At 44.6% G+C, this 27,461-nt stretch overlaps 1 protein-coding gene across 1 annotated transcript in view; it reads left to right on the plus strand.

Annotated features, from left to right (window-relative positions):
• LOC310773733 (putative ATP-dependent RNA helicase an3) overlaps positions 1-27,461 on the plus strand; it is a 97,076-nt gene that overhangs the window by 25,685 nt on the left and 43,930 nt on the right. The window contains exons 4-8 of the mRNA XM_083633671.1: positions 590-808; positions 12,805-12,907; positions 18,976-19,116; positions 22,819-22,918; positions 26,802-26,937. Coding sequence (XP_083489797.1) covers positions 590-808; positions 12,805-12,907; positions 18,976-19,116; positions 22,819-22,918; positions 26,802-26,937 — 699 coding nt within the window. The remainder of the gene's footprint in view (positions 1-589; positions 809-12,804; positions 12,908-18,975; positions 19,117-22,818; positions 22,919-26,801; positions 26,938-27,461) is intronic.

Consider the following 27,461-nt stretch of genomic DNA (forward strand, 5'->3'; position numbering starts at 1 on the left):
GTTAGCTATATGAATCAGTAGCCAGCTAAGTATTGTTAGCTATATGAATCAGTAGCCAGCTAAGTATTGTTAGCTTTATGAATCAGTAGCCAGCTAAGTATCGTTAGCTATATGAATCAGTAGCCAGCTAAGTATCGTTAGCTATATGAATCAGTAGCCAGCTAAGTATTGTTAGCTATATGAATCAGTAGCCAGCTAAGTATTGTTAGCTATATGAATCAGTAGCCAGCTAAGTATTGTTAGCTATATGAATCAGTAGCCAGCTAAGTATTGTTAGCTATATGAATCAGTAGCCAGCTAAGTATTGTTAGCTATATGAATCAGTAGCCAGCTAAGTATTGTTAGCTATATGAATCAGTAGCCAGCTAAGTATTGTTAGCTATATGAATCAGTAGCCAGCTAAGTATCGTTAGCTATATGAATCAGTAGCCAGCTAAGTATCATTGGCTAAATAGGTGAGCTTTTGTTTATGATCTTAAAGGTATGCTTTATGAATCCGTAGCTAACTAGGTGACTGGGACTAACTACGTACTGGGATATGGCTATCACTTTAATTGCTCATTGTTACTCGTCCTCTCCTCCTGTGCAGATGGCGTCAGTGGCTGGGACGGCGCACGCAACAACTTTGTTAACGGCTTCCACGATAACCGCATGAATGGAGGCAACTCGTTCAGCCGCGGCCCCCCCCGCATGGAGCGGGGGCGAGGAGTTGGCGGAGGAGGCGGTTACCGTGGCAACAGGGGCGGAGCCTACAACCCCATCAACCCAATGCAGCCGATGGGCTTCGGTGTTTACGAGAATAAACCAGGTGGGTTCCAGCAGCACCACATCTAAACTTAAATGGGGAAATCAATCGTGAAGCAGGATCTACGTTATTCCTACTTGCTTGGTTAATAGGGGATGCATTTCCCCCAACTAGAAACATTATTTGTTTGTTTGTTTATTTTAACTTGAATGTTTCATAAAAAGCCATCGTCTCCATCTGGTTCCTCCCCGATTCGACCTACTTCTTCTTTTTGGTGTTTTATGGCATTTGGCATCCTCAATGTTGCATTACCGCTAGGGCTGCACGATATTGGAAAAAACTGGCATTGTGATATTTCCCGCCCCTGCGATATATATTGCCATATGAAAAAATAGAGATTTTCACCAGATTACCAGAATAGCTCTATTTTAAAGAAAATAATACTTCTAGAATGATTGGGGTGATTTTGTAGAGGAGTCCATCTGATTTTGGAGGGGAAATTAGGTATTTTAATGTTTCTCAACCACCGGGCTGTGGCCTACTGGTAGGCCTCAGAGCGCCATCTATCAGGGTTCATACACATTTTGACCAATGGATTTCCATGACTTACATACATGAAAAAGTGAGTGAGTTATGACATTCTACTTTAAAATGTCACTAGCCTACACTTCACTTAGTGTACTGCAGCTTTTAAAGCCAGGGAAAGACAACATGTAGGCCGTATCACCATATTACCATATCCAACATCTAAGACCATATAGTCTCATATCACAATATTGATATACAATTGATATATTGAGTGAATATTGAGTGCCAGAATCTACCTCCCAATGATTCTATTTGCAGAAAAACATTAGATTTCATTGATTATAATCACTGCTTTCAACTTTCGTTCTTCTAACGTTTCAATAAATCAACAATGAAACACCCCTGCCACTTTACGCACTTGGTCTGACGTCCCCGGAAACCCCCCCCCTCCCTCCTCTTCTGGATCCCTGCCGAGAGCTTGCTCTCTTCTTCTTCATCTTTGGTGTTTCATGCCAGCCGGCATAAAACACCTCACCTCCCCCTTCTGGATTTATCCACCCACTGCTTCCCCCCATCCTGCCCCTCTGGTCCTCTCAGGTCTCTTCTTCCTCCTCCTCTTCACAACCACACCAGGAAGGCCACGGTGTGGACATTTTCTCCCACCGGGCAATAAGCACGTGACAACACCGGTGTTACCGGTGACACCGTAAAAATAAATGTGTGCACTAGTGCATGTTGTTCCCGGGAACAATAACAGTGAGACACCAGTCTGGTATCCTCAGCAGATAGACTAGAGCGAACGTTACGTTATATGTATGTTGATAATACAAGTTTTAAAATAAGCAAGAGTCTATGCTTTAAGTGTCCATTCTGTAGGGTCATAGAGACAAGACGCACGCTGCTGCTGCTGTGTAACGTACTAACGTTAGCGTGGACGCTCACAGTCATACGACACTGGCTGCCTCACAACTCGTGTCCGCATCTGACTCGAGAGAACTTTTCAGACGCCCGTGGAGACAATCGTTCTCAAAAGAAACTAACATTAGCGACACATCTGGACATGGGATTAACAATACCAGCAAGTAGCAGTAAGCAGGCAATGATTGAATGCTGGCTAAGTCCTCAGCTCCTCCCGCTAGCAATGATGCTAAAGGTTAGCATCGACTTTTCGCTGTGGAAAAAAGGCACATTTCCAGAGATGGCCCGCAGTGACAAGAATGCACACACAGGCTTAGCTAAGGGTCTTACCTACATGTGTATGAGGAGGGCATCATTTGTGTTCATAAGATGCAAACTGCAGAGTTTTCCTCTCATTTATTCCTCCATAAAAACAAACGGTGTTACCGGTGGGCTTGTTATGTAATCGGTGTACGCCCCACTACCGTGTAACACCGGTAAAGGTGCGTTCACACCGACCTATTAAAGTTTTTCGCTGGCGGCGAGTTTACATACAAAGTCAATGCAAACGAGCGATTGAGCGTATATTCGCCTGGGAGAAAAATCGCTGGGCGTCCGAGCGACAGAGACAGAGCGATAGGGAGAAAATTCGCTCGTCGCTCGAGATGAAATATCCCAACTCGAGCGAAATACGCTGGCATCAGTCGCTCGCCGCTCAACGCTGATTGGCTGCCGTGTGAGAGCGAGTCAAGGATCACACTGGCTTGGAACAAACCGCTGGTTTATTGTGTGGCAACAAACCGCATTGACAGGCTGACAGCTGACAAGTCTGTCCTTTTTTTTTATACTTTTTATTGTCATCTTGTATTTATGTACGTTACATCTTGCTCATATTATTTTGTAATGATGGCAATTTTTCTTTTTTGTAAATATAATAAAGACAAAGAAATGCTTATAAACATACATACATAACATACATTCCATACATAACATGGGTGTATGCTTCACCCTGTGATGCTCCACGTAACCTACAGATACAAGTACAAATGCAAAGTGCCTGTAGACATAAAAAAGAAAAAGAAAAAAGAAAAGAAAAGAAAAAAGAAGACAAAAATAAATAAAATAAAAATAAAAATACAAATACAAGTAAAATAAAATAAAATACAAAAAAATAAATAGTGCTCCCCTATGTGACTGTCGACATTAGTATATGAAACATCAATTCACACATTTCAGGTCATTATTGGTATTTTGTCTAGTTACACTGAGAGAGATTACTTAACCGCCTGATAGTAATTTGACCAGTTAGACCATCTATCTTCAAATAGTATCAGATTCCCCCGAATCTTATAAGTTAGATACTCCATCTGGTAAATTTGTTGAACCGTTTCTCTCCATTTGTTTGCCGAAGGGCTTATTTTTTGAAGCCAATTTCTTGTTATTTGCTTCAGAGCTGTTATACGCAGTATCCTCACTAGGTATTTGTCATTTTTATTTTTTATTTCTTCCACCGTTCTGCCCAACAACACAAAGTTTACATTCAGATGGATGGCAGTCCTTAAGATGGTGTTAATTTCCTTCTGTATATTGTTCCAAAACGGTTGTAATACTGGGCAAAACCAAAAGATGTGGCCAAAGTTGGCATAAGGTTCACCACACTCCCTCCAGCAGTTTGGCAAAGTGTTACCGTTATATTTAGCTTGTTGTACTGGTGTTATAAAGTACCGTGATTGTATTTTCCATGCATACTCTCTCCAATAAGGAGAGGCTGTCGTCGTGTGTACATTCCGGTTCATTTCCTTCCAAATGACCTCCGATATGTTTGTATTAAGTTCTTCTTCCCATTTTAGTTTTGCCTTTGTGTCTTGTTGCTTATGGCTATTTTCTAAAATGGCATAAACTGCTGAGATTTGGTGTGGTATTCTGACCTTGCCATAATTATTTACCAAAAATTTAACCAGTGGATGAAGCGTATTTCTAGTCTTCCCTCTTATTTTACTTTTCTGAATGTAACTTCTTATTTGTAAATATCGGAAGAGGTGAGAGTGTGGTAAATCATAAAGCTGCTTTAAGGATTCAAATGACATGATTCCATTCTCATTTAGACATTGTCCAACTATAGTCAGTCCCTTCTGTGCCCATATATTAAAAGTTATACCATGAGTATTGGGAGTGAAATCGGGGTCCTCCTGTATCTCTCTCAGTGCAATAAGATCATCCCTTATTTCAAAATTTCTCTTAATTCGACTCCAAGTCTCCAAAGTATTTCTGATCAATGAACTGTCTGTTACTTTTGTCTTTCGTGGGTTCTCTGTACAAAAAAGTATGTTTTTTATTGAAACATGACACATATGCTTCTCAATCGACCTCCACCTTGCTTCAGAATTGTCGTTTAACCAAGTGCGTGTTGACTGCATTTGAGCTGCATAGTAGTAGTGTTTTAGATTGGGAAGAGCAAGTCCTCCCTTCTCTTTAGCCATTTTAAGTGTCTTCATTTTAACTCTCGGTTTTTTATCATCCCACACAAATTTACTTAACATTCTATCCCATGTTTTAAAGACATTCGCACTTATACACACAGGTAATGTCTGAAATAAGAACAGAAACCTGGGGAGTACATTCATTCTGATTGCATCTATTCTTCCACCCAACGATAGAATAGCAGTTCTCCACCGGTTTAGGTCTTGTCTAATTTGTACTTCAAGACAGTTGTAATTCGATTCATAAATTAACTTAATATTCTTTGGTATAACAATACCCAAATATTTCACTTTATCCTTGTCCCATTGCCATAGATATTTTTCTTTCAGTTCTCTGCTGACAGGGGCTCCTACAACCATTGCTTCACATTTCTGCATGTTTAACTTATAGCCAGAAGCTAGACCATAATCATTAATAGTTTGCATGAGTGCTGGTAGTGATTTCTCTAAGTTTGTGAGATACAGGACCACATCGTCTGCGTATAACGCCAATTTGTGCTGGTCCTCTGCTATTTTCACCCCTTCGATTTCATCAAACATCCTGATGTATTCTGCCAGAGGTTCGATACAAATGGCAAAAATTAAAGAAGACAATGGATCCCCTTGTTTTGTCCCCCGTTTTAGCTCAAAGCTGTCTGAGAGGGTTCCATTTGTTCTGACCTGTGCTCTTGATGTTTTATACATTGCTTGAAGCCATTTGATAAAAGTGTCATGGAAGCCAAACTTAATACATGTTTCTAAAATAAATGTCCATGACACCCTATCGAAGGCTTTCTCAGCGTCTAAGGTAAGAATCAGTGTTTGAATATTCTTTTTCTGTGAGTAATCTATTATATTTAAAGTCCGTCTAACATTATCACAAAGATATCTATCTGGGATAAAGCCTGTTTGGTCTGGGTTTATAATATGCGGAATAATCTTTGACAGTCTATTTGCTATGATGCTACTTAATAGTTTTTGGTCTACATTCAAAAGAGTTATTGGTCTATATGATCCACAGTCCGTAGGGTCCTTATTATCTTTGTGTATAACTGTAATTATGGAGTTACACCATGTATTTGGCCACTGACCGTGGTCCAACGCCCAGTTAAAAGTTTTTTCTAAAATTGGCAGTAATTCTATGACAAATTCCCTATCAAATTCCCCTGTGTACCCGTCGCTCCCTGGGCATTTACCCTTTTTTAACTTATTTATAACTATTTTAATCTCATCCATTGTAATTGGTAGCGTCAGGTCATTATTTTGTCTTTCAGTTAACTGCGGCAATTCTATCCCAGATAGATATTCCCTGATTCTATTTCGAGGGAGCAGATTGTCATCAGGACTATACAGTTGTTTGTAGTATTTTGCAAACTCTTGAGCTATTTCTTGTTTGCCCTTAACAATTGTATTCCTGGTTTGATCTTTGATAAAAGCAATGTTTGATTTTATCTGTTGTTTTTTTAATTTATAAGCCAAGATTTTCATTGCTTTTGCTCCGCTATCAAAGTATTGTTGTTTAGTAAATATCAATGATTTCTCTACCTTATCTGTTAGTAATCGGTCATATTCTTTCCTTAGTTCATTCAGAGAGCACAAGTCAGAACTATTTCCTTTAGCCTTATGTTTCAATTCCAAAATCTTTATTGATTGTTCCATTTCCTTTACTCTTTTTTCCCTCTGTTTCTTCTTGTATGATGCAAATGAAATAATTTCCCCTCTCAATACTACTTTTGCTCCCTCCCACAATATTACAGGGGAGACTTCTTCTGTATCGTTAATTTCTAAGTAATTTTTTATAATTGATCTTATTTTAATCTTAAAGTCTACCATTTGTATCAGGGAGTTATTTAGCCTCCACACTGTCCGGCCCCTTTCCAAGTCAAGATTCAGTTTCATAGTTGTCAAAGCGTGATCTGAAAGTGTAATTAAATTTATGTTGCATTCTATTACACTTGACAGGTGGTTCTTAAACAGAAAAAAATAATCTAATCTTGAGTATTTACCATATACTTTTGAGAAGAAAGTGTAATCTCTTTCTTTCGGGTGAAGAGTCCTCCACACGTCTATCAACCCTAATTCCTTGACTGCTCCTCTCATTATTTTAGCAGCTTGGTCTGAGCTATGCTGTCTACCACTTTGTGTATCCATACTTGGGTCCATAATTAGATTTAGATCACCTGCAGTGATTGTCATTCCTCTACTTTCTAAAACTATTATTTCTACAACCTTTTTGATTAAGTCCGGGCCTTCTTCAGGGGGATTGTAAACATTCATAAATGAAACCATTACCTCATCAATCTTTCCGACTATCATTACATATCTTCCTTCCTTATCTGCAATCAACTTGTCCAAAGTAAAAGCTATTTGGGGCATTATTAAAATAGCAACACCCCTTCTTGAAGACTTATATGATGAATGATAAACCTGAGCGTTTGTAAATTTCTTTAGTTTTTCATGTTCTATTTTCACTAAGTGTGTTTCCTGTAGGAAGATTATTTCTCCTGCTTCCTTTTTTAGTTGTTGTAACAGCTTCTTACGCTTAATTGGGTTGTTGATACCGTTCACATTATATGAGATTATCTTTAAAGTTTTCATTTATTGGAGGGGGTTAACATATAAGGTAATTTACCATTCAATTTATAGTCCATGTTATATAAGGGGTCTTTAATGACTCCATTTTCCAAATATCTGACCTTATGATTGACAGCAACGTGAGTAAGTGGATAACATACAAGCAACATACCAAAACAAAATAAGCAAAAAACAAGAACAAAAAAAAAGAAAACAAAAATCAGTGACTTCCAAAGGTGGCAGTCACTATGAGACTGCCAAACAAGTCTGTCCTACCGGTATGGAGCTCGCATTAGGAGCACGCTGATAGGCTTTAGCTTGTAAACAATGACGGTGGCTCGTAGTGGACAAATATCATGACATTGCGTAACGTTATATCCCCCACATGTCCGTCATTTCGTGTGCCTGTTGATGAGCGATTTAAACAGAGCGGCAGAGTGATTCCAAAGGGTTGACTTGAGCGACAGAGCGAAAAATAAATATCTCGGTGTGAACGCACCTTTATACAGACTACCGCGGCAAGCCTAAACCACACACACCTAACCTACCTCACACCTACTACTATTTTCTTTCGACCTACACTCACTACTAGCTGCTAGCTAGTTCCCACATGAAACTAGCTAGCAGCTAGCTATAGGGTGTAGTTCGGTCAAAAATAGCTCCTACATAAAACTGCTCACAACAAGTCTGTGGATTATCTTGAGTAACCGGGTCATGACTTCTGGAAAGAGACATTGCTGTTGAGTTTTCCAATTCTATTTTTTGGGCGCTTTCAGCACCATAAGCCGATTGCCATCCAGTTCCATTGTGTTGGAGAGAAGGCAGAAAACTCTATGGCTGATATCTCCAAAACCCAGACAACTAACACAAAACAATCTAGATGGATAAATAGTAGGGGTGCACCGATCGATCGGCACGCAATCTGTATCGGCCGATTTGGACCTCAAATATGTGATCTGCTGTTTCCGATATTCCTTTAATGTTGCCGATCGCATAGCCGATCATGCTGCACGTGAGAAACATGAGGCAGCCCATTTTCATGTCTTCAATGTCTATCGTTTAACTTTCATATTGTGCTCTAACGTTTATATCATTGTGTTGCAAAGCACACGCTTTGCTTTCGTCAGTGTACTCACCTCCATGCACACACCGCACCAGACTGTCAACACACCCCTTGCGTCTTTGAATCACACAAATCAGCTGTTGATTAGAGCAGACTCAGCAGAGAGAAGTTACCTCCAGTCCTCCCGCCTACCGAGGCATTTGCATGCTGTTAAGTCCGTGTGTATTAAAGTCCCAGATTGACACGGTGGTACTGTGGTAGTCGGGGTAGTGCACGCGCACACAGACAATTTCCACGCAAGCATTGATGTTCCCACGGGCACTTTGAAGGAAGCGAAAGTGTGCGGCTGAGTATGTGGATGTGCGCTCCGTTCAGACGGACTTTCTTCCCTTCTTTGTTGAACATGTTCTAATCCCTTTCTTCCATGTGTGCGTATATGACCAACCAGTAAGTCATTATTATGTTAATATTCCTGTATTGCATTCCCTTTTGGTTTTAGATCGATCTACCTGCAATCATTGCAATAACGTTTGTTTAGGCGTGCACTTGCGGTTTGATTGTCTGTTGCGCTAATTAATGCCACTACTCAGATGGAGTTTAGCTCGTGTGTAGCTTGTGATTCTGTTGTTTCTCCCGTCATGTAACCCTGTCACCATTATGTAGATCGCACTCATAGTGCTGCTAATTATAACACTGTAACTCGGCCTCGATGGGCGGGTCGTTTTGATGTTCGTTCGATGCGTATCCCAATGTATGACGGTTATTGTGCATAACCCCGGTTCTATGAGTGGGAGCTCTTTGGCTTTAGTCATGGTTCAAGACTGGTGTTTAAGAGTAACTGACTTACAGTTTACCTAATTATCATTTATATATTATTAGTTGTTAATTATCACTATAATTGGCCTATATAACAGCAAGCTTGGTTACTGACCTGTTTGTATATTTTATTGCCTCCTTTTTCCAGACCACACACAATCCTACTATTCCTGTCATAATGCTGTAAAGAGCCTATACTGCTGTACTGTACTGAAGAGAACGGACAACTAAACGGTTGAACTCCCATCTGTCTCCTGCCTCGTGTTTTTACGGACACCCCAGGGCGTATATATATATATATCGGTAATCGGTAATCAGTGATCGGTCGATGATCGGTTGGGCAGATATTTCTCATAGGTGATCGGCAATCAGTGATCGGTGGCAAAAAACGTGATCGGTGCACCCCTAATAAATAGCACTACAGGTGAAAGGAAAAATATGTATTTTTGATTTTAGGGTGAGCTGTCCCTCCTTGTTAATACAACTTCCTCCAGTGTTTCCCACAGGATTTTGAGTATTTGTGGTGGGGGACCGCAGACCCCCTAGGGGGGTGCGGGGTCATGTCCCCCCGCAATATTTTTTTTAACATTTTAAAGTAAAATGCATGAATTTGGTGTACTTTGAGAAAGCTTAAGAGCGAAATTAAAAGGCTAGATCTATGAAGAACATGTCATCATTACTGTGCTGTGGGTTTACAATGACAAACTAAATTTCTCCCTATAGGTCAGGGATACTCAACTTGCTTTGCCCGGGGGCCACTTTCGTGAAATGATAGAAGGCGAGGGGCCAGTTAATAAACAAACAATATAAATTTTTCTGTAGCGGATTGTAGGTTTTTGGGGTGTCAGCCGGAGTTTAGGCTGACAATGTTGTGCACACCGGATAGTTAGTTAGGTTAAGTTAGGTTAAGTACATACATAAGTGCCTGGGTACCGAGCAGACAATTTAGCAGCTAAATCATAGATTATTGAAAGATATTCCATATTCCAGACTGAAATGCTATAACAGAAGTGGAGTATTGGCCAGAATGACATGAACATTTGGACACTTATTCAGCGGGTATCTTGCATGTTGCGTTCAGGTGCACTGTAAACAATTTTTTTTTTTTTTTTTTTTTTTTTCGGTCAACATCTTGTGGCGGTCAAAATCCTTTTGTGGCGGTGCGCCATAAATTCCTTTATGTATGGGAAACACTGCTCTCCTGTTGCCACCCCCTACCCTAGTACCTTTAACACCTTAACTCTTTTGAATTGGGTACAGGTGCCTTCCCTTCTCCTCCCTGTCCCACCTCCCTTGCCACGATCCTACCTACTCATACTCCTCCCATCACAGTGTAATCAGCCTCAGACTGATTACATCATCAGTGATGACATCATCACCGAACTATAGCCTCAGCCTTAAGGCCTAAACATGGTCGTCCGTCCGCCTCGAATTGGAGCCGTCTCGCTGTCTGGCGGCGCCAGCTAGCCCTACATGCTCGGACGCCACTACACCCCCCCCTCCCTCCTCCTGTGGAAGCTCCGTGTGAAAATGGCGGAGATTGTGTGCCAGGCAGTCTGAATGAAATTGAATGTAACGTTCCCAATTCTATGTATTAAATTCTAAAAAACGACCCTCAACATTTGGGAAGGCTAAGCCACACAACTAGTTCGTTATAATCTAACATCATGCTTTGAAAGGCGACTTTACGACGAAGAGCCAAGGCAACGGCCAGTCACAACTCTCCTGCAGCTGACGTCACGCACGTATCGTCGCCGTGAAGTCACATTTTCGAGCAGCCCCCGTCAGCCGACGGCGCCCCCTCCCCGTAGGACGGCGCTCCACCCGCCGTCCTACGGGGAGGGCGGGGCGAGGCTCTGACGGACGACCATGTTTAGGCCTTTATGCCAATCAGTCTTAGGGGAATTAAGCCAATTAATCTGCCCTAGTTTATAAAATCCGGCTCCGTCAAGTCACCCGCACGGGTGCACTTTACACCTCCTGAAAGTGTCAGCCTGATCGCACGTAATACAGACATTGCCAAATGTATAGATATAAGATAGATAGATGATGATGATGATGATGATGATGGGGAGATAACAGGAGAGAGTCAAAGCTCTTGCCAAGTATATGCACTTTTCTTTCCTTGGGCTAACTTCTAGTCATTGAAATCCTAGTGAAATCACACAATTTACTCATTTTTACTAGGGATGCACCGATCGATCGGCACGTGACCGGAAATGGCCGATTTTCACGTGATCGGCCTCGATCGGTGATCTGTTCCGGTCACTCTAAATAGCCGATTCTGTGAGCCGATTTTCACATGACGTGCGCGCACCCCAAAGCACCGAGACAGGCACCCAGCCACCACACCACACACGCCAGCATACCTTCCTCGTTGTGGATTTTTTTCACCTTCAGTGAAGTAGACAAAGCTCGCAGTTTGTCACACATGCAAGTCGAAAATAAGCCGTGGAGACAGAGATGCGGCCGAGTCCCGCTCGGCTGGAGTCCAGTCAGAGCGGCTCGCTTCACCTCACTGGCCCCTCTCTCTCTGCTCTCTCTCCCCGGGAAGCGGTGCTCCAGCAACCCGCCACCGCGCACAGCCGGCTTGGCGAGGTGAACGCGAGCATTGTGTCCAGTATGATAACCATTCCCCGACCTGCTTTTCCATTCCACATCAGCGCTGCTGCCTCAGCCTGTCAAGTCATGTTGTAACGTGACGTGGATACAGGGGAGACTGTTTGTTTCGTATTGCAAATAGAACGACATGAGAACGACGGACATAATAATAAAAATGCATCGGACTCACAAGTGTGCAACGTTTTCTGTGCGTGACGATATTTTTTCGGATGGCAGATAAAAATACGCATACCAAACTTCGGACTGTGTGTAAACTCCGCCTGATATTCAGACTGAAGATCGTTACTGTAACTCATAAACTCATTTCCCCTCTACTCAAGAGGACTGGTCTGGAGCCAGTCTATAAACTCCTTGTCCATGGATCATTTTGATGTTCTGTTGCACCTGTTTTCTTTTGGAAAAGTAAATGCATGATAGCTGTGGGATATAGGCTATTGGATTTAATTTAATTTTTGTATTCATTGTATTTGCACAAAAAAGCTCTGTCCAGTAGCCTAACCTGGAACACTTTTATTTTGAGTGTTTGAGTGAGAAGGTCCTACTTCATGCAAATGATAAGAATTGTTTATTTGTTTATTTGGATCCCCATTAGATGTAAGAATTGTTCTATGAATCTTAATTTTTAAACAAAGTTACAAAAACGTTTGTGTAAGCTGTCAATTGTTGTTTTTAGAAAAAAAAATCGGAATCGGCAAAAATCGGTATCGGCAAGTCAGACTATTCAAAAATCGGAAATCGGAATCGGCCAAGAAAATGGCAATCGGTGCATCCCTAATTTTTACTCTTCGGGGTTCACCGCGACTTTTCGTCTCAAGAAAGTTGCCAGTGTGAAACGGGGCCATTAGCTCTGTCTGGCAGCACTGGTTCCATCGGCCCATGGGCTCCACTATCCCTGGGCAGTGTGAATCATCTAGCCCTGGGTTTAGGTTAACCTGGGTTAACACAAATGTGTGTGAAAACGGGCTAAGTTAGCCCGTGGCTATCTTAGCCCTATTATTCTTAGCCCAGTGCTAAGAGCATGCCGTGTGAAAAGCCGTAAGGCGTCAAAGTGTGTGTGTGTGTGTGTGTGTGTGTGTGTGTGGGGTCTGTTGTGCTCTCAGAGACAGGAGGCTGGAACACAGCCAAGGACGCCTACAGCAGCTTTGGCAACAACCGAGGGAAGTCGGCCTTCTTCACTGACAGAGGCAACGCCAACAGAGGGAGGTAAGGAGATCACACACACACACACACACACACACACACCTGGAACACTGCCCTCACGTCAGCTGCTCTGTCTGTCTGCGTCATTATCCTCAGGCCCGTGTGTCCATGTAGTGTTTTGCCCGATGAAGCACTTCTTGTGAGGAGAAATAGAAAGTGGATGATGACGTCACCTGCTGCTAGCTCGCTAACCAGCTGCATAGCTCTTCTAGTAGACAATACAAGCAAAAAGCTTACCAGATATTTCCAATACATGATGTCCAGTATCTCTACTGCCTTTAAAGGAGAATATTTTTCAAACCGGGACCCTGTTTTCCTAACTTCCTGTGTCTTAAGTGACTCATTGGGACAACGCTTCCTTGAATTCGGTGCAGTATCGAGCGAGATCGCATCAGCTGCAATGGCTACAATATAATCAAGACAGGGCAGAGTGCACGCGCTGCACGGTCAGTGTCTGACCGACAACATGGAAAAGAGAAATTGAATGACCTTTCGCCGTGTGTACTGTCCTCTCCTCTCCTCCTCTCCTCTCCTCCTCTCCTCTCCTCTCCTCCCCTCCCCTCCCCTCTCCTCTCCTCCCCTCTCCTCTCCTCTCGTCTCCTCCCCTCCCCTCCCCTCTCCTCTCCTCTCCTCTCGTCTCCTCCCCTCCCCTCCCCTCTCCTCTCCTCTCCTCTCCTCCTCTCCTCTCCTCCTCTCCTCTCCTCTCCTCCCCTCCCCTCTCCTCTCCTCTCGTCCCCTCCCCTCCCCTCTCCTCTCCTCTCCTCTCGTCTCCTCCCCTCTCCTCTCCTCTCCTCTCCTCTCCCCTCCCCTCCCGTCTCCTCTCCTCTCCTCCCCTCCCCTCCCCTCCCCTCTCCTCCCCTCCCCTCTCCTCTCCTCTCCTCTCCTCTCGTCTCCTCCCCTCCCCTCTCCTCTCCTCTCGTCTCCTCCCCTCCCCTCTCCTCTCGTCTCCTCTCCTCTCGTCTCCTCCCCTCCCCTCTCCTCTCGTCTCCTCCCCTCCCCTCTCCTCTCCTCTGTGTTGTGTTGGAGTACAGACAGCGTAGCTTTAGCTTCTTTCTAACTGTGACTCCCTGCAACAACTCAACTCTCACAAGCTTTGGACCCAGACTTCTCCTTGAGCCGACTCACTTCTTCTTGAGCCGACTCACTTCTCCTTGAGCCGACTCACTTCTTCTTGAGCCGACTCACTTCTTCTTGAGCCGACTCACTTCTTCTTGAGCCGACTCACTTCTTCTTGAGCCGACTCACTTCTTCTTGAGCCGACTCACTTCTTCTTGAGCCGACTCACTTCTTCTTGAGCCGACTCACTTCTTCTTGAGCCGACTCACTTCTTCTTGAGCCGACTCACTTCTTCTTGAGCCGACTCACTTCTTCTTGAGCCGACTCACTTCTTCTTGAGCCGACTCACTTCTTCTTGAGCCGACTCACTTCTACTTGAGCCGACTCACTTCTTCTTGAGCCGACTCGCAACATTTGCATATCGTAGCATAGCTCTTGGCCTTGGTCGGAGGGAGGTCTCTTAGTTGGCGATGTATTTCTTCCTCTTAGCCATAGAGGCAGGAGTCTTAGGGGACATTCACACCGAAAGCGTTTTTTTTCAGTCAGAACGCTATGAAAATCATGTTGAGAGCGCTTCCATTGTGCACAAAACACAGCGCACGGAGCGTTTTTTTTGTGCTCCCTTTGTTTTCGCCTGTAGTCGCGTGCAGTATAGATGGCAGCACAACGACCACATGGACGGTAGCCAGCTGGTTTCGTCTCTTTGATGTTGTTAACTGTCAACATGAAAGCCAGATTATTGCCAATTCTGGCAGAAGTGGAGGTTGAAAATCCCTCGGGAGGAGAGAAGGTAGGAAGAGTGAAAAAGACGAACAGGGCGCTCTTCCTCTAATGTTCAACTTTTTTCAGCTTTAAAACGCCCACAACGCTCCTCCAAAAACAACAGATGCCACCAGCGCTGAAACGCCAGGTGTGTTCATTAACACTTTCAGTGCCACGGCCCTTGGGCAAAAGGTTGCTTGCTGTGCCACATAGGCCGCAATGCATTTTAAAACAGTCATATAATTTCTTTAATAATTACTATGTAAACACTGAACACGCACAAATAACGATGAGACTCTCTTCTATCACCTGCAAAAAAAAGTTTATTGATCCCATTTTCCGTTCTTTAGTTATGAGCCGGAGAAGATAGCTTGATTGAACGAAAAACAGAGCTTTTTTTCTACGAGCTGAGATAATGAGCCTTTTGTGAAATTAAACATTTCAAGCACATCACTGACTCTGAAGCTAATTTTCTGATGTAGTCACACCTCAAAAATAATTTCCTTCAATAAAACAGTGAAGGCAAGGGAATTTTGTTTGGAAGAATAATATTTTTAGCTGAAACCAGCAGCGCTGGCGCCTGCATGCGCTGCTGGTTGCAGCTTCTTGCTGATCTTTTGCTGCTGGTGGGCATCGGATATTCTGGCTTGCGTTTGCCAACCCTGTCCTGCTGTCTGGGTCTGTGTTGTGTACTTGGCTCTGCGTGCCCACCTCCCCCCCTCCTCCTCCCCCCCCCCCGTTGTGGGAGGAGTGTCTCTCTGCTCTGCTGTTTTCTCTGCCTGTGCTCAGCACTGAAAAAGTCTGCTAGATCCTGCTTTTTTACAGCCGCGTGTACCAGCTCCCATGCTTCGAGTTGAGAATAATAACAAATCCACGGCTGATCATGTGTTGCAGCGGACACGGAGGCTGTTGCAGCGGACACCGAGGTGCTCAATTGTGATAGCAGATTGGCTGCTGCAGGGGCACAGCTAAACGTTGCTTCAATGAAGCCGCTGCATACGGACGGATGCGATGCGATTTCCTTCCCCCCAATGACTTCTTCTGTGTGTTTCACTCCACGTTCTCTCATCTGGAGAGCGCTGTCGCCACCTAAGGGTTCTGTAAAATAGGTTAGACACATTCAATACCTCTGAATATTGTAAGAGGCGATGTAAGAGGCATAGATCGACACCCCCCCGTCAAAAAAAAAAATTCGAGTTATTGACGCCATTTGGCGTCGCTGGCACTGTACGGTAAATTTCTAATGACGCCATATGGCGTCGCTGGCACTGAATGTGTTAAAAGAGGAGCATGTCTAGCGCGTCCTTACATAGAGAATGAATTGCAGAAAGACGCTGGCAGCTCCAAAAACGCTTTTGGTCTGAATGTCCCCTTACTGTCCCAACATGCTGTTGAATATTTCGAGATTGATAAGAATGTCCAGAGTGCATCCATACAAATAGTGCAGAGTAATTCTAGTTAAATAAGATTTTCTATGACAGACAGCAGGGGTGTAGTGGTCCCTGGAGAAGTGGGTAGACTGTAATTTCCCCCGCTGTAAAAAAAGAAAGAAAAAAAATGCGGCCTGTCCAGCAAGCATGCTTTGCGTTAAACTGTGACATGTAAAACATTATTTGTCAAGGGGCAGTTTGCAAAATATTACTGTTCTTACACAGGCCTAATTAGGGCTGCACGATATGAGGAAAAGCTGCGATGTGCGATAACACTGTTCAATATTGCGATGACGATATGACCTGCGATAAATAAAAAAATGCTATAAACAAAAATATGAATGGGTAGGGGTGCTCCGATCCGGCTAAGCCACGATCCGATCCGGTCACGGTCCGATTCCAGAATCGATTCTCGATTCCAGAATCTAGAATCGATTCTCAATTATGTAGTTTTATATTGCAATAACACACAAAGGTAAATCTAAGACAAAAAATGACAAATGTATTAATGCTGAACTTCAAATTCAACTTCTGAAGTATTACAGTGAGGGCCTAAATTCATTTTGCAATATGAGTGTGTTAACTCATTCTCTGCCAAAGACGTACTCGGACGTACTTTTTACAATGGCGTTCTGTGCCAAAGACGTACTCGGACGTACTTTCATGTTTTGGCTGTTTACATTACATCAGACACTTTCCCAGCCTGTGACATTGTTTCAAGTCAAACTGATAAAAGCAACCCGCTAGTTTAGTATTTATGGGTGGAGCCTGTGGTCGAAACAGAGTCCGATCCAGAGTTCTCGGCTGGCGACGATGGCGAGGAAGACGCCAGCGTTTTTGTTGTTGCTACGAAGGCTCCCCTTCACAGCGTTCTGACACGGATGAATCGGAGGAGGAGAAATGGGTCCCACTTGGAGCGATGACGATGGTAAAAAGTAGCCTATTTTTTGTATCGCGTTTGAGATGAAATGATCACACACAACATTCGAGTATAATTGTCACGCATTGTTTATAACTTATGCCGCCGGCATGACTCGCTTCACGTTTCCTCTTGCCAGCTTGCCAGCTTGAGAGCTCTGTCACACTCAAGGGAAGGGGAATCACATGGATACGTCAAACGCGTCAAACCGCGTCACACACCCGTCCCCAGCAACCAAGGCGAAACATGTGTCACATAAACATTTCAAAGTTTACAGCACTAACGTAGCTATTGTGTGATCTTCTGTGCTAACGTTAGTTATGAGAGGTAACGTGACAGCAGGTAACGTTACAGCACTCGTTATTCCTGTGTGTGTGTGTGTGTGTGTGTGTGTGTGAGAGAGAGAGAGAGAGTGTGTGAGTGTGACCACAAGGGTTCGTTCCATTTGTTTATGCTTTTATCAAGCTAAGCTAAAAATCCACATGGCAACTGTAAAATACATTCTCTTATTTTTTATTTTTTATTTATTTATTTGGGAAAACAAATACTGTATATGTCTGATGTGTCACTGAGGCAAAAAATAAAAGGCTCAAAAGAGAGTTCTGCTTGAAACGGTGTCATTCACTAAAAACCTATTTTTCTCCTATTTCTGTTACAAAGGAGGGCATTTTTAGTGAAAACAAGCTAACTTCCACTGCTTGTAACTAAACAAGGAAACATGGTCGAGTTTCAGTTTTTTACAAGGGGTAAGAAGAGAGTCTCTGCTTTATTGTGAGATATGTTGTGTAATTTTATTCCTAGCACAGAATATTCTGTGGGTCCTGGAAGATCAGGAAATATGCTCAAAATCCTGGCACTGGGAGCACACAGACCGAAATGACCCTGGCAGAGAATGAGTTAATTTAAGCATACGTATCAGTAAGTGGCACGGGATTCTCAAAGCCTGTGTTGAGGGTCATACGAACAAAAATGCACTCTTGAAGCTAAAAAAAATCCAAAACCAACAAGTTAATTCTTTACATTTTTACTTCAATGTAGAACAGTCATTTCTTACACACGAGATTACTTTTAGCCTTTTAGTCATAACGATTATTGAAAGATATTCCATATTCCAGACTGAAATGCTATAACAGAAGTGGAGTATTGGCCAGAATGACATGAATATTTGGACACAAACGTGACTTTTGCGATGTGTTCATCGCGCGTTTTCATATCGCGATGACGATGAAAATACGATTAATCGTGCAGCCCTAGGCCTAATGCATGAATACAAGATAATATACATTTCACGATGAGGCAATATGGTGTTTCAGTCAGAAGTGAGTTTATTTGATAATAAACATTCACCTGGTACTGTCGGCATGCAGCAAACTGATTGTTTTTAAACACCATATTAGCGCGTACTGCTATGACAATAGCAGTGCTTTGTTTGTGTAGCGTTCGTAGCTCATCTTCTCATCTCAGGTCGGGCGGGCAGGTAGGCCGCAGGAGAGTGAGCTGACATTTTTATCCTAGGAAGGCAAAGGAAAGAGCCCCGCCCTACTCTGCCTCTGATTGGCTTACCCAACAAACCAACACAAGCACTAGGTACTACTAGCCAATCGAGGCAGAGTAGGGTGGGCCATGCCTTTTTAAGAAGAAAAGAGAAGAAAACTCAAACTGCAGCACACTACTTGAATGGATGCGCATGCGGCACATCAGAGGGGATTTAGAAGTGGGTAGACTCAATGCCGACTGAAAAATAAGTGGATAGATTCCGTCTACCTGCGTCTACCCTCCACTACACCACTGAAAGACAGCATGAGTGCATGTGTAAATAAGTGTTTGAGTGGTGTCTGTGTGTGTGTGTGTGTGTGTGTGTCTGTGTGTGTCTGTGTGTGTCTGTGTGTGTGTGTGGTGCTCAGGTACGAGCGCGGTGGCTTTGGCGGCGGCGGAGGTGGTGGAGGAGGAGGAGGAGGAGGAGGAGGAAACAGCCGCTGGGTCGAGGAGTCCAGAGACGACGACGACTGGTCCAAACCCACACCAAGTAACGAACGCCTGGAACAGTGAGTGTGCTCACCAAACCTTTGGAATAGCCTGCCATTCTCAGAGGTGCCTCCTAGACAGGAAAGTTGATGTATAAACGGATAGTACACATTAGCACAGTGCACGGTAGCATTAGCTTGTTCAACATTTCGAGTGATGGTGTCTGGTTGTTGATATCTCAGCAATAATGTGGCTATCCTTGCAGCTAAGCTACAGAGGGAATACTGTGTTCGGTGTCGCATGCGCTGTTTTTCTGGGCGTATCCCCCTTGGTGTATAGCACATGTGAAACTGACCGGAGGAGGGGCTTATGGTGTATAGCACATGTGACACTGACTGGAGGAGGGGCTTATGGTGTATAGCACATGTGACACTGACTGGAGGAGGGGCTTATGGTGTATAGCACATGTGACACTGACTGGAGGAGGGGCTTATGGTGTATAGCACATGTGACACTGACTGGAGGAGGGGCTTATGGTGTATAGCACATGTGAAACTGACTGGAGGAGGGGCTTGAAGGACTACATTTCTTGGTGGAAGAACGATTAATTATACATTTTTGTTGTTGCTCAAACCTGACCAGGTAGGCTATTATGAAGTAGCCATTTTATCAAAGAATAAACCCTGAGAGGCTGTCGTTGACAGTGATTTTAGAACAGCGAAGGCTGCCTTACGGCTCGATCCCACCTGGCACGTCACGTTCGCGTCACGTCACCTGGCACGTCACCACGTCACGTCCCGTTCACGTCACGTCCCGTTCACGTCACGTCACGTTCACGTCACGTCACCTGGCACGTCACGTTCACGTCACGTCACCTGGCACGTCACGTTCACGTCACGTCACCTGGCACGTCACGTTCGCGTTCCGGCCCCGACGCGCTCGTCGGAGCTGCTCGCGGGCATTTTAATCAACGCGTGTGATCCCACCAGGCACGCAACGGCGCGGCTATCAGAAGCGGCTCGACGCCCCGTTCCGCTAAAGATACGCGGCAGTTCTATTTTTCACGGATGACGCCTGGAAGCTGCGTCAAGCTGCACAGAGCAGATCGTTCAGGCCGGAAGTCAGACACAGCAACTGCACGAGAATCCGGTCAATTTTCATAATAAAACACTGTGTGCAGACCCAATACTGACTCCTTCTCCTTCTCCCCCCCCCCCTCTGTAGTCCTTCAAGTAGACGAAGAAATGCAAGAGTTCTCCTGCTAACAGGCACTGTATGACAAATAAAGAAATCATTTCAGCCTACTTACCCATGGTAGAAGAAGCACAAAAATCAAGGGAAAATGACCAAATCAAAAGCAAGTCAACGACAGACTGTGTTGTCTGTGTGTTGTGCACTTTACATCCACCCCGTTGTACACACAGTATCGCGCGATCTCGTAAATCCTGCGTGATCTTGCATCCAGCTGCCAGGCAGCGCTCTGAAGCGCTCGGCTTCTGAAACGTGTGCGGTGGGACATGCCGCCGTGCGGAGGACGGAGCAAAGCCGTGGCGCAGCCGGAACGCTGCGCATACGGGCTTGGTGGGACCAAGGTGTTAGCAGCTGCCTTAGCTAAGCTAAACAGGCATTGGCAAAACGGAACACAGCATGTTTTTTCTATCATGAATTAGGGGCCGTCTAACAGCTAAGGCCTGTACACTCCCAGCCACAGACCTGTGTTTTCCACAGGTTGACTATGTTGAAGCTTGTGGCTTCTGGTGCTGTTGGCTACTACTCTCTCAAACAAAGTCTATCTCTTCCACAGTTACAATTTGGACGGAGGAAGTTGTCATCTTCCAAAGAAACAAAAATTATTCAGACCGGGAAGGAAGTTCAATGGTATTTGACCAATCACAACACTCGGAAACATAACCGAGGCAGGTGATTGGATCCCCGCCTTATTTTTGACCGGATATCCTGCCTTATTTTTTGACAAACTTTCCGACCTGCCGAAGTACAGAGACGGTGGTTTTTGGGAGCATTTGAAAATTGCAGGAGCCAACGCGCGTCTGCAAAGACTATCTGCTTGACTGCCAAAAAGTCGCACAGATACTATGGAAAGAATATCTGCTTGACTGCCAAAAAGTCATACACAGACTCTATGGAAAATCTGGACCCTGTAAAATCATGTATGGGTCTATGTTCAGTAGGGGTGTCAAAATTAATCGTATAATCGATGCATCGCGATTAGGGATGGGTACCGAGACCCGGTACCAAACGGGCCCCCGGGGCCGGATTTCGAGATACCGGAGGATCAATAAGCTTTCACGTTAACGGTTCTCTTATCGGTACTGGAGAAATTAAGAAAATAGATTTCCTATTTATTTGCTACATAAACGTTGTTTTGCGCATTTTATCGCACCAACTCCGTAAGACATGCCTTGCCAAGATGTCTTTTTTGCGATTTCCGAACGAGAAAAGAGTTCCGTGTTGCTTTCTCTCTCAGACGAGAGACAGGCAGCGAGGAGCCGAGCCTGAGAGGAGAGGGGCGGGGCTGGGCGGGCAGCACACACACATGCACACACTCCACACACTGATTAGGGAAGGCAGCTGAGCCGAGGAGACACCGCAACACGTTGAAAGAACGGAGCGATCAAAAGTCTGGTTGTACCTCACTCGAGTTGATGCTGACAATTCACGTTGTCATAAGTGCGATAAATCGTTCACTAGCAACGGTGGAAACACGAGCAATTTGTCTAAACACTTAGCCAAAGACAAAGTGCATCAAATAGGTACAAACGGAGAAATGCACAGTTTTCGACAAGCACGATTCATCATCTGTCAACAATGACCCAGTTGTGGTTACCCATGATAATAAAAACGCACCCATTAAGATTTTGCAACTGTTTTTTTCTTTCTCCCCTTAAAAATAACAAAAAGTACCGATAAGAGTACCGTTAAAGTACCGGATCGATAAGAGTAGTAGTATCGTTAATTCCTTAACGATACCCATCCCTAATCGCGATGCGGACGTGTGAATCGAATCGAATCGAATCGAATCGTTGACAGACGAATCGTTGAATCGTTTATTTAAATTTCTGTTGACGTTCAGATTTTAAAGCACTTTCTAAATAAAAAAGGGCCTTGATATTTATCTGACTGCTTGTATTAACCGATGAAAAAGTAGCCATGTGCAGTAATAATACAGAAAATTAAGGATTTGATACTTGGAGCTGCAATACTTTGAGCTCTATCGAGATGCATCGTCGAATCGAATCGTTGACAGATGAATCGTAATCGAACCGTGAGGCCAGTGAAGATTCACAGCCCTAATGTTCAGTGTGCCCCCAGTCCTCACTGCTGAACAGTGAGTGAACCCTACAAAACCCAGAGACAAATATTCTTTATGGAAATGTCATACTTAAGGTCTTTGCACTCACTTTTTCGTATGTGTTTTTTTAATCCATCATCCGAAAACACAGTTTGGGTCAAGCAGTTCGCAAAAGGCTAATTGACTGATGTGAAAAGCGCAGAAAAGCGAGCCTGTTCCAAAAACTTTTAACGACGGACATGAGTGACATCAGTGTGTAAACATGAGTGAGACAACACAAGGTCGTGTTTATTTTAGAATGTGGACAATTTTGCACGAAAAATACGGACTTGATGTGCTAAAGCCATGCATTTTCATTTTTGCGTTGTTGTAGAAATGTTGTCAGGCTTGTAAAAGAATGCAATATCACTTCTCATGACTTGTGTTTTTTCCAGATCACTGCTGAGTTAGAATTTTCTTTGTGCCTCCACAGGGAGTTGTTCTCTGGTAGCAACACAGGGATTAACTTTGAGAAATACGATGACATTCCTGTTGAAGCCACCGGGCAGAACTGCCCTCCCCACATCGAGAGTGTAAGTTTCTGTCCTTCCTGTTCACCTTATTCTTTGCCCATACAAGGACGCTTATGCATGACGTCATTTTGTAATCGTCTTTCCGGTTTTAGACACGGAAGTAGATTACGCCTACCGTAGGCATTTTTAGACTTGCCAAAAAAGCTGTTTTCAAGCAAAAACAAACTGTTTTAAAGTTTTTATATTTTTCGGGTGAGAACGTCGTAACATAATGTGACCAGTTTATCAGAATAACGCCTATTTGGAAATATTTAACGAGCAGCGAGGACTGGGAGCGCTGGCTGTGCTGACACCGGTCGGACTAACGCTAGCTATCAATCTGTCAAACCCTACTGTAGGCTACTGGCAGCTTTTGTAACTAACGTTAAATGCCGACCGGGCACAGCCATCGGCTCCTCGCAGCAGTAACGCTATGAACATGTAACTGAAGTTTGGCCGCAGTGTAGCTTAATTCTGAATGTTGCCAAACTTCATTATTATAGTGACGTTTTGTTTTGAAATTGGCCGCCAACTAGCGCTGAACCGGAAGAACAAGTACAATTGCGTCTAACGCGGAAGAGAGAAAAAGTGGGCGTGGTGAATAAGGTGAATAGAGCTCAACATTCACATGCATGAGCATATAGAGCTCACGTGACACCTCGGTTCCGGAAGAGTATTTCCCCTCTGCAATGAGATTTGGATTATTAGCCATAACGAAGCCACACATCAGTATATCATCTGTGTTTATTAAAATATATATATATATATTCAAAGTACTACACTACCCACAATTCTAAAGTGTAATATCCAGGGTGGGAATTAATTAGACCATGGTCCGTTGCCCCTCCCTCTGGCCGTGATGCCCTGAGATCTCCTAAGGCCACCTTGGCAGTGCCCTGCTACCAGCCTGCTACTGTCGGTTGCTTTAAAAGCATTCAGTGGTCTCAGTTCAATGTAGCCTGCTGCCCTATGCATGATGTCAATAGAGCAATGGCCTTTGTGCCCTGGCATGTAGCCTTGTGCCCTAAAGAAATTGTGACGCCGAAGGCCAAATGGCCTTGCCCCTAAAATGACAAAATTTCCACCCTGGTAATATCAACGTCTTTGATTGGTGGAGCTCGCTGTATGGTCGTCCGTGATTGGTGGGCTGCACTCATTTCTCTCTCCGCCCGTTCTGTCTCTGGCTAGGCTACTACGGACTTAGGCTACAGTTTGCAAAGTCGAGTGTGTTTTCCCCGTTTCCCCCGGTCTCCCCTTCCCCCTGGATATGTGTGGCTCTGAGAACCAGTGCATCCCGGCTTCGTTATGCAACACTGCCCGCTCCTAGTTGTCAGAGTCACCCATCTCCAGGGGAAGGAGAAACGTTGTCAGAGCCACCCATCTCCAGGGGAAGGAGAAACGTTGTCAGAGCCACCCATCTCCAGGGGAAGGAGAAACGTTGTCAAGAGCCACCCATCTCCAGGGGAAGGAGAAACGTTGTCAAGAGCCACCCATCTCCAGGGGAAGGAGAAACGTGTCAGAGCCACCCATCTCCAGGGGAAGGAGAAACGTGTCAGAGCCACCCATCTCCAGGGGAAGGAGAAACGTGTCAGAGCCACCCATCTCCAGGGGAAGGAGAAACGTTGTCAGAGCCACCCATCTCCAGGGGAGGGAGAAACGTTGTCAGAGCCACCCATCTCCAGGGGAAGGAGAAACGTGTCAGAGCCACCCATCTCCAGGGGAAGGAGAAACGTGTCAGAGCCACCCATCTCCAGGGGAAGGAGAAACGTGTCAGAGCCACCCATCTCCAGGGGAAGGAGAAACGTTGTCAGAGCCACCCATCTCCAGTGGAAGGAGAAACGTTGTCAGAGCCACCCATCTCCAGGGGAAGGAGAAACGTTGTCAGAGCCACCCATCTCCAGGGGAAGGAGAAACGTTGTCAGAGCCACCCATCTCCAGGGGAAGGAGAAACGTTGTCAGAGCCACCCATCTCCAGGGGAAGGAGAAACGTTGTCAGAGCCACCCATCTCCAGGGGAAGGAGAAACATGTCAGAGCCACCCATCTCCAGGGGAAGGAGAAACGTTGTCAGAGCCACCCATCTCCAGGGGAAGGAGAAACGGGGAAAACACACTTGACTTCGGGGCAAAGAGTTCTCTTTGCCAGCCTGCCGGGCTGTAAAGAGAGGCGTTGGGGCCGGCGTACAGCGGAGTCGTCTCTCTGCTGTTTACGCTAGTTTGTTGTCACGGGTGGCGGAGGACAGCGACGCGTATGCGTGGGCGACCAATCAGATGAGTTTGGGGGCGTGGAGGCTTGGATGTAGTTTCAGAAAACAGCACATCCCTTCCCTTAACTGCTAGTAGCTCCTGTATTTGGACATCCCTTCCCTTTTTTTTACAACCTGGACCCTATTTCCTAACCTGACGCTGCCAGATGGACGGTATAGCTCCACATAGGTTTCACTAAACCAGTCGATCTGGCAATGAAGTCACCAGACCCGCTGACGGAGGCGGGCACTTTGTCCAAGCTACTTGGCAGGTGATTGGATGACCCATCTGTCTATCACCGCTGGTGGGTGTTAACTTCAACCAATCAGATCGCCGAAGGTGCCTGTGTGGATGATCTCCGTGGTATTCATTGATTGAGTCCTCGCGGTCGTAAAGTCACCTTCGAAGCATTTAGTTAGATTATAACGAACTAGTTGTGTGGCTTAGCCTTCCCAAATGTTGAGGGTCGTTTTTTAGAATTTAATACATAGAATTGGGAACGTTACATTCAATTTCATTCAGACTGCCTGTCACTTCCGCGGCGGCAGCCATGTTGAGAGTGAAAAGAACTACAAAGACCATGTACCCACTACTTGCCCAGACGAGCCAGAGCCCGCCTACGGCCGCCGCTGATTCGTCGAGCCGGCATGGCTCGACCAATCATCTTAACTGCCTGTGCGGGTCCAGACCGTCACGGAGAACCAAATGAAATGTGAGTTCACGTGACGGGCGGTTTACCAGGCTACCTATTTCCAGCTTTAATTATGATTTTTTATAGGGATGCACCGATATGAAAATTTTGGCCGATGCCGATAACCGATATTAACATTGCTGTTATGGCCGATAACCGATATTTACCGATGTCGATATGATCTGTATAAAACCACATTTTTATGATCATCACATTTTGTACATACTGAAAAACACATGTTAACACTGAATTTGAAAAAGTTATGCATTTCTTTATTTGCAAAGCCTTGGAAAAGCCCATAAATCATAGATTTACTGCATTATTTCATATCAATGTGAAGAATTTGGCTGATAATGATAACCGATATTAACATTGCAACATCTGACCGATACCGATATGACCGATATGTTAAAAAATGACCAACATTGGCCGATACCGATATGATTGTCGATATATCGTGCATCCCTAATTTTTTATCTCACCCTGATTTTTTATTTACTTTTTTATATCCTCACTTGCGCTAGCTTGCGCTAAAATGTTAATATGCGCCGAGCCGCGGCCTGGAAACAAGGAAAACGGGGCATGTGTAATGTGTGTATTTACGTCGTGTAAATAGCTTATTTTCCTGACACACAGCGGCTCATATCCTTATTATATCATAGAGACAATGAGAAAATGAACAATGCATTTACCTTGGTGCAGCTTTTGCAGCCTGCTCTGTTTGCGTTGTCTATATGATTGAAATCAGATAAATATCCAGACAGCAGACATTGTTTACCACGCCATGGATGGCTTGATCGACTGCTCTGAGCTCTCAACTCCGGGGACTGACGTCCGGGCTCAGAGCTCAGGCTCACTCATACATGCCATCTAGTCGCAACACAAAGTCTGTCACTATGCAGTGGTCCCTGTGTTTATTTGTGTGGGTGTGTGTGTGTGTGTGTGTGTGTGCGCGCGTGTGTTGTGTAGTTCCAAGACTTGGACATGGGTGAGATCATCATGGGGAACGTTAATCTGACTCGCTACACCAGACCAACCCCCGTCCAGAAATATGCCATTCCTATCATCAAGTCCAAGAGGGACTTAATGGCCTGTGCTCAGACAGGTAACACACACACACACACACACACACGCGCGCATGCATGCAGACACACACACACACACACACACACGCACACACACACACACACACACAAATTAGTTGGGCCGGTATAAAACAATTTTTCCAAACGGTTTGATATTAATCCAAACATGTCACCGGATCGATATACCACATTTTACCACTAATGGCTCATTTCCACCACAGTTGACAGCACTGTGCGACTGGTCACAACTCGGCTCTACTCGTTTAGACCCGAATGGTTGTTTGCTTCCACCGCTGCTCAATCTGCCCCCGCCCACCTCCGCCCACAACTGGTTGTCATAGCGACCGCATATCTGCCCTCCGCTCATATATCTTCCCTCCGCCTTCTATTTGTATAAAGTTAAATGAACACAGGGAAATGTTAACAAACTGTAGATGGAAAATTGATGGTGGATGAAATCCCTTGGTTGTATGTTGAATGCAGGAGAGGACGTGACTTTAGCCAGCGTGACTTTGGTGCTGTCAGTACTCGTCACTGCGAACAT

The sequence above is a fragment of the Poromitra crassiceps genome (genome assembly GCF_964638095.1).
Source record: "Poromitra crassiceps genome assembly, chromosome: 3".
Lineage (NCBI taxonomy): Eukaryota > Metazoa > Chordata > Actinopteri > Beryciformes > Melamphaidae > Poromitra > Poromitra crassiceps.